At 29.5% G+C, this 7,302-nt stretch overlaps 1 protein-coding gene across 3 annotated transcripts in view; it reads left to right on the top strand.

The window, feature by feature from the left end:
• The window catches only part of LOC117177922, a 173,431-nt gene that overhangs the window by 74,654 nt on the left and 91,475 nt on the right, over nt 1–7,302 (top strand). For all 3 annotated transcript variants that reach the window (XM_033369034.1, XM_033369032.1, XM_033369033.1), the window contains one exon: nt 4,175–4,284. In XM_033369034.1, coding sequence (XP_033224925.1) covers nt 4,175–4,284 — 110 coding nt within the window. The remainder of the gene's footprint in view (nt 1–4,174; nt 4,285–7,302) is intronic.

Genomic DNA, 7,302 nt, shown 5'->3' with positions numbered 1-7,302 from the left:
CTGGACTGAAATCGAGAGTTCAGTGTATGTGATAAAATAAAAAAGATGGGTTTTCTAGAAAATCTCATTTTTAACGTTTTAAAGATTCTAAGGAATAAAAAAAAAGATTTTCTAGAAAACCTTATTTGTTTTATTTTATCCCCGTTTTATGACTTTTATGCAGGCTAAATCATATTTAAGGCCGGGAGGATATCACAAATCTATAGAATATATTTTTTGTAGAACTTTTTTAGAAGTGGAAACTTTTTTTAAACAATTTTTTGTACATTTCGTTACGAGTTTGCTCATTTTAAACTTTTTCCAAACTTACGGATGGAATTTGAAAAAGAAGACGGTAAAACTCATCAGATTCCAAAAACAAAATTGGAATATCTGAACTATTTCAGAAACAATAGAAGTTTGAAGAAAAATGTTTTGTTTTTTGTTTTTGAAAAATAGACATCAAAATTTAAACACTCGTAACTTGGACGAATTTTTTTTTATCAAATCGGAAAAGTACGTGTCGCCTAAATTCCTCTAAAAAACAACATATTTCGTCTTATAGTGTAGAAGCTGCCTGATTTGAGATGGTGATATTTGAGACATTCTTTTAGGAATTATAATCTAGTCAAGTTTATTTATAATTGGGAATTTATTTAATTAACTGTATTAATCGTATAAAATGTTAGGGCTTACTATCTGTTATTTTATTCAATGTCTAAGCTTTTTACTATGAAGGCTATTAACTTTAAGTGCCTTCAACGTTTGATTAATTCGAACATAAAACTTAGGGGCTAAAGACTTAATTAAATTTACCTGAGACTAAGAATAGAAAACACATAGAGCGTGACTAAGAAATAAACTGTAAAGGGGCCGTCCATAAACTATGTTACCAATTTGATAAATAAGTTTAGTACTAAATTTAAATAAATTTTAACAAATTTTATGAAAGATGGCCTTACAGCAGTGCAGTATCCTTTTTAAAGACTTTTTATTTTTTCCTGTTTTCAAGAAATTTTCCCTTTTTCTCATTTTTCGCTTAAATGCGAACTGAATTAAGAGGTTTTGCCATGCTTTCCCGTGCTGGGTGTGGGCAATTTCAAATGTCGTAGTTTCATCACCTCCCACTACGGGCCCTGTACGGTCTTGCCCGCGTCAGATGCTGACCAATGAAGAACAGGCCCGAAAAGCGGGAAGCCCTCGTCGGCTTGAATTGGCTATTTTAGCATGACGTCATGGGAATGCATACGAATGATTGGAGAAAATATTATAAACCTAAAAGGAAGTCAAACATGTTAGAATCGTAAGATTTGTCAAGTGTAGAATGTATTATCTCAATAATATCCGATTCTTTTGTTGATTGACGACCTTTCAATGTCATGAAATAAAATAATATATCCAAAATTTTAGGTTAATCTGCCAGATCGATTTTATCAGAATCGGCTAATCTGACCTTAAATTTCGGATAGTTGATTGTATTTCGTGAAACTGGCAGTTCTTCAAACAACAAGAGGATGAAACAGAATTGCGAAAATGCATTCTGCACTTGACAAATTTTACTATTCAGCATTCATAACTTACAGTTTTTTCAATAAAATATTAAAAAATCATTTCTGTTATACTGGTTAATCGTATGCAATCCCATGTCCAGATGCACCAACTATGCTGACCTTCCTGATATTTCCACCTCTCCTAGCATGCCCGTGACATCATGCTACAAAACTCATTATTCCGCGAAATATTTTAGTCGTTTTTTGATTCTATTATATTGATTTTTAGTTGGAAAATTGTACTAATTTGAGGAAATTCTATTTATCACGTGGTACGTCAACAAAAACATTTCAAAAACGCTGTTCACGATGCGTAAATGCGAACACATGCGTCCAGCGCGCGTATCGTTACAAATGTTTTCGTTCCATGGCCCTTGATATAGGCCAGAGTTTACTGCATTATATTTTTGGTTCATAATTCGTCTCGTTTGGTTAAAAATTTTACTATTTGGTTGAAAATGCTACTATTTAGAGTAATTTTGAATTTATTTATTAAAAATCATTTCTTTCACGATTCATCATTTTAGTTGCAAATTCATCTCTGGTTAAAACTTAAAATTGAAGTATTTTGTTGAAATTTCTTACTCTTTGGTTGAATTCACTTGCTTTGGATCTTAAATTAAAAATAATTTTTTTTTTAATATTAACCATTACATGTTTCCTTGAGAATTTATCTTTTATGGTTGAAAAATCAACCACTTGGTATAAAGTTGAGATACTTTGTGAACAAAATTTTGTTTCTTAAATTCGTATTTTAGTGTTGAAAATTATTTATGATTTAAAATTACATTACACGTTGAAAACTTTTTTGTTAGAATATCAACTTCTTAGGTTCAAAATTCAACACAATTCTAAAAAAATTGTTCTTTTTTGCTTGAAAAGTCAACTGTGTGGTTAAAAGTTTCTTAGCTGAAAACTAACTTTCCTATTGAAAAATTCATCTTTTTTGGTTCAAAAGTTAATTTTTTTCTTTAAGAAATTCCACTTTTAAGCTTGAAAAATAAGTATTTTCTTGAAAAGTTATCTTTTTTGTTGATATTTCAACTTTTCGGGTTAAAAATGTAACTGTCATCTAAAAAAATCTTCTTTTTTTGCTCGATATTTAACAATGGGGTTAAAAGTTAAACTATTTTTTTAATTCGTCCCTCTATATTCAAAAAATTAGTCTTTATTGCTGGAAATGTTTAACTGTTTGGTTAAAAGTCCAACTACGTGTGCTTTGTTGGAAATTCGTCTTTTTTGCTTGGAAATTCAACTGTTTGGTTGAAAATGCAACTTTTCTGGTTGAAATTGAATCTTTTTGGATTTAAAATTCGACCATTGGCAAATGTTTAATTGCACCATTTAACTGTTTAACTCCTTAACAGTAACCATTTAACCGTTTTGTTATGAATTAGTTTTGGTTAAAAATTGATCTTTTTGATTTAAATTTTTTTGTTAGAAAAAAAATATATATATTTTAATTCTAATATTTAATTAAAAATGCTATATATTTCGATTTGAAATCTTAGGAATTTTAAGTGTTTCGTATCGAATTGAGTTCGCATGACCTCAACTTAGAAAAACGTCAATATCTCCTAAACTAAAGCTGACTCTAAAGGGCCTTTTTATGTGGACGCCTAATTTCCCATATTTTCATGAAAAACCCCTATTTTCCCTGTTTCTAAAGCATATTAGCTACGTTACATGGGGGCTTGGGACAGACAAAACTATAGTTGTCAACAAGGGGGGACGGGGGTGTGGTTCAGAAATAGCCCAAAATTGATAACGTAGTTTATGGACTGCCTCTTATTGACTACAATTAAAAATTTTCAATATTATCTTTATATTACAATTTCAAACGTTTTCGATTCAATGTTCATTAAAGTGTCCAAAATTTCAAATTGATATTTAAAACTTTTAAAAACGTCCAATTTAAAATTATTGTGCTTTGAGAATTATGACTTTGTAATGTTCAATATGACATAATTCAATCTTTGAATTAAAAATTCTGTAATCTTAGAATTTGTAAAATCTCTAATTTGACATTGTTTGAATTAAAGATATATGATTCTTAAGTCTTAGGATTTTTAAACATTCAATTCAAAACGTTAAAATTTTTTTAATGTTCAGTGTTGGATATTTACTTCCGGAACAATTCAAAAATCAAGTTAAAGAACTCGGGAAGTGCCCTTAAGGAAGAGTTTCTAAAGAAAATGAATTCTTAATCAAGCAAGCATTGTTTATGTCGGATTCACAGGATTAGCTGTTTGCATTGCGTGTATGGGGGCCTTATCTTTCCGATTCACTTAAATAATAGATGTAAATCAAAATACTCATGGCTTAAAATGTGAAGGAACAACCCACGCACTTTGCTTGGAAGATCTTGGGTTTGATAAGGGCTTATAGTTGTGTAGAAGAGAAAATTCCTGTTTCTCTGATATCTGAGAGATATCGGAATTTATGAAATGGAGATGCCAACTAAGCGAATCCTTATTAAATTTATTGACTTTGAATCTTTTGAATGCATCCTTTAATCCATAATAGGCTATTGAGCACGGGATTTGATTTGATAATCTCTTTTTTTGCAGAATATTCTTATTTTATTTTATTTATCAGTCGTAAGATACATTTTTTTAAATTATTATATATTTGTTATTTTTCAGGCGAACAAGGGGTCGTCAAGAAGTTAAATCGCCGAATCAAGAAACAGCTCGTAGTTCGGTGCGAAGTTCCACGAGCGATTTGAGCAGTGCAAACAGCAAAGATGTTCCAAGTAAGTTTTTTTTTATAAAGGTTTAATTTTTCTGTTAAAAATTACGATTCAGGATCCTTTTATAGTCTACAAATATTTTAAGAAGTTTTCGAGGGAAACATAACTTTAAACAAGTGTTAAAGCTATTTCAACCGATTCTTTAAAAAAAGGTCAGTGTGTTCAAGAAAGAGGTATATTCTTAAAGGTAATTCTTAAATATTCCAAAAAAGTCAAGAATACATTGGAATGTTCTAGAGAAATCTAGAAAATTCCGAAACCCTTAGCTTGCACACGGGGTCCAAAATACCCCAGGGCATTTTTGAACAAAGATTTTTCAAAGTTTCCCGCTAGCATTGCATTGTTTTTTTTTAATATTTAAACAATGATTTAACATTGTAAAACTGTAAGAATGCTTAGAAAAGATGTCAAGGAACCTACACAAAAATGTTCGCATGAAAATGTTTAAAAACAAAAAAGATATAAACGTTTTTTCACGCTGGGGTCCGGAATACCCCATGTGCAAGCTATGTAATTATTTTGAGGTGTGCAAGCTAAGGGTTAAGAAAATTGCAACAAAAATTAAACACAAACTCTGAATATTTCAGAACATTAAGTAGCGTTCCGAAATATCCTCGAAAATGTCAGGATAATACAGAACATTCTACCGCGTTTTGAACTTTTTTCAAATTTACGAATGGATTTAAAAAAAGAAGACGGAACAATCCATTAAAATCCGAGAAGAAACTTGGATTACTATAAACTGAAAAATATAAATATAAATAAATATAACTATAAACTCAAAAATAGAAGTTTAAAGAAAAATATTTTTTTTAGTATACTCAGAAATTTTAGGATAATATAGAAATTCTAGAGTATTCTAATATCATTAACCCTATACGGCTCCTGTGGGTGACAAATGTCCCCCATTTGGTTTCCTTGTGCACAATCTTTTCCTTTCATCAAAATCAGATGTCAATATACATAATTCTCTTCGTTTTTTAATGTCGAAGAGATTGTTGTATATAACATCCTGTTTTAATGAATTTAAAATGTTGAAAAAAATGTTTAAACAAATAAAAATCGCAAAAAATCGTGTTTTTGACATTTTTTGGAAAAAATCATGTCATTGCTTTTATAATAAACTAATTTAAAATTTTTTAACGCAATTTTAAAGAGGACAAATTGCACCTTAAGGTGGTGTTGGTTATAATTAGGTTCCTCCCAAAAAGTATATTTATTTGAACATTCGAAGTTAGAAAATTTAAGAAAATGAGAAATATCATAAGTGCGGGCAGAGTGCTTATTATTATAAGTAATTTGAATATATAATAGGTCAATCTCTTTGTTTTCTGATGCACAATAAGATGCTTTCATTTAAATAAAGATAAAAAAATTGAGAAAAAGTTTTTTTTCAATGAAAAAGCGATTAGTAAGTTTGAAAGATAGGAAAAATTCATCAGAATTAAAAAAAGAAGCCTTTTCTAAAAAACTATTTTTATTTTCAAACTAATTCTCGAAATAAAATTGATTAAAAAAACAATTAATTAAAATAAATTTTGCATGAAATAAGCTCAATATACTTTGGTGCAAAGGTTGCACAAAACCGCCCTATGTTCGTCATACACAGGTCGGTTGCAACTTCTCTCTCTTTCCTGCGACACTGTAGTCACAGTATCGGCACTTTTTAGTTCGTATATTCTGGACATCTTTGATTTAAAAAAAACAATTACTCATTTGTTATTTATTAATTGATTTATTATTGGAATTAATGAGCACTGTATGAATAAAATTAAAGAAAACAACTTTATATTGATATATATCACATTTTTAGTAATTTTTACATATAATTTTCACTTAAATTACAAAAAATCAATTCGAAACATTAAAATACCATGATATACTGTAAATATACGTCAAATGCGTTTATTTACATGAAAATATGAAATTGACTTAACGTGACGAAACTCGAACGTAACGGATCCTCTGAGGGACAAATGTGCCCAAAGTTTGCTTTTTACTTGACAGACAGCGAACAACCGGCAACATCAACCACTTCACCGCACTCTAGGTTAGTCAAACTGAATTATGGTTAGGGTCTGCACCAAAAAATCAGAGATATTTGCTCAGGAGAATTAATTGAATTTCGCGTGGGGCACATTTGTCCCCCGCAGGATCCGTGTAGGTTTAAAAAATTCTGGAATCGTCTAGAATCTTCTCATCATTCCCGAAAATTCTAGAAAATCCCAGAATTTTTCAAAAAAAAGTCATGAAATTTCTATAGTAATGCAGAATTTTATAATAGCACAGCACATTCTGGAACATTTAAAAAAGTCCCTAGCATTTCAGAATATTCTACAAAAGTTTAGAAGATTTAAGTTCTAAAGGATTCTAGAAAGATCAAAACTTTTCAAAATATTTTAGAAAAGTTCTGGAATTTCTAGAATATTCGAGAATTTGCCAATAGACTGCAATATTTTAGAAAATAGTGCAACATACAATACCATCAACATTTATATCGTGAACAAGTGAGCATCCTATTTCATTTAAAAATAATTTAGAATATTTGAGATTTGCAAAATTCTAAAATAATGTCCACAATTTTAGAAAATTTCAGAACTGCAAAATAATATAAAAACCATTTTAGAACCAGAAATCTGTGAAATATTCAGTTTACATGTAAAAGTTTAATACTTTTAATTTTTAAATTCAAAGGAATTTAATTAGAAATTGTTCAATTGAGAAGTGTTACAGGCTTTCATTTTATACGTGTAAATTATTAAGCGTTTGAATTATATATTCATGAATTATACATTTTGAAATTTTTAATTTCATGGAACGTGACAAATTTTTGTGAACCGAGAAAAAACCGGAAATTTTTTCCCTCGATTAAAACGGCCCTGAAAATGTTACAAAAATTTAGAACATTCCGGGACAGTTTAGGAAATTCCAGAAAAATATCAAAAATATCCAAAAATGTCCAGCATATTCTAAAAATGAGAAGATCATTTCAGATTTTCCAATACGTGTTTTATATATAAA

This window comes from Belonocnema kinseyi, chromosome 8 (genome assembly GCF_010883055.1).
Source record: "Belonocnema kinseyi isolate 2016_QV_RU_SX_M_011 chromosome 8, B_treatae_v1, whole genome shotgun sequence".
NCBI classification, from domain to species: Eukaryota; Metazoa; Arthropoda; class Insecta; order Hymenoptera; family Cynipidae; genus Belonocnema; species Belonocnema kinseyi.
This window is presented reverse-complemented; position numbering and strand designations above follow the sequence as displayed.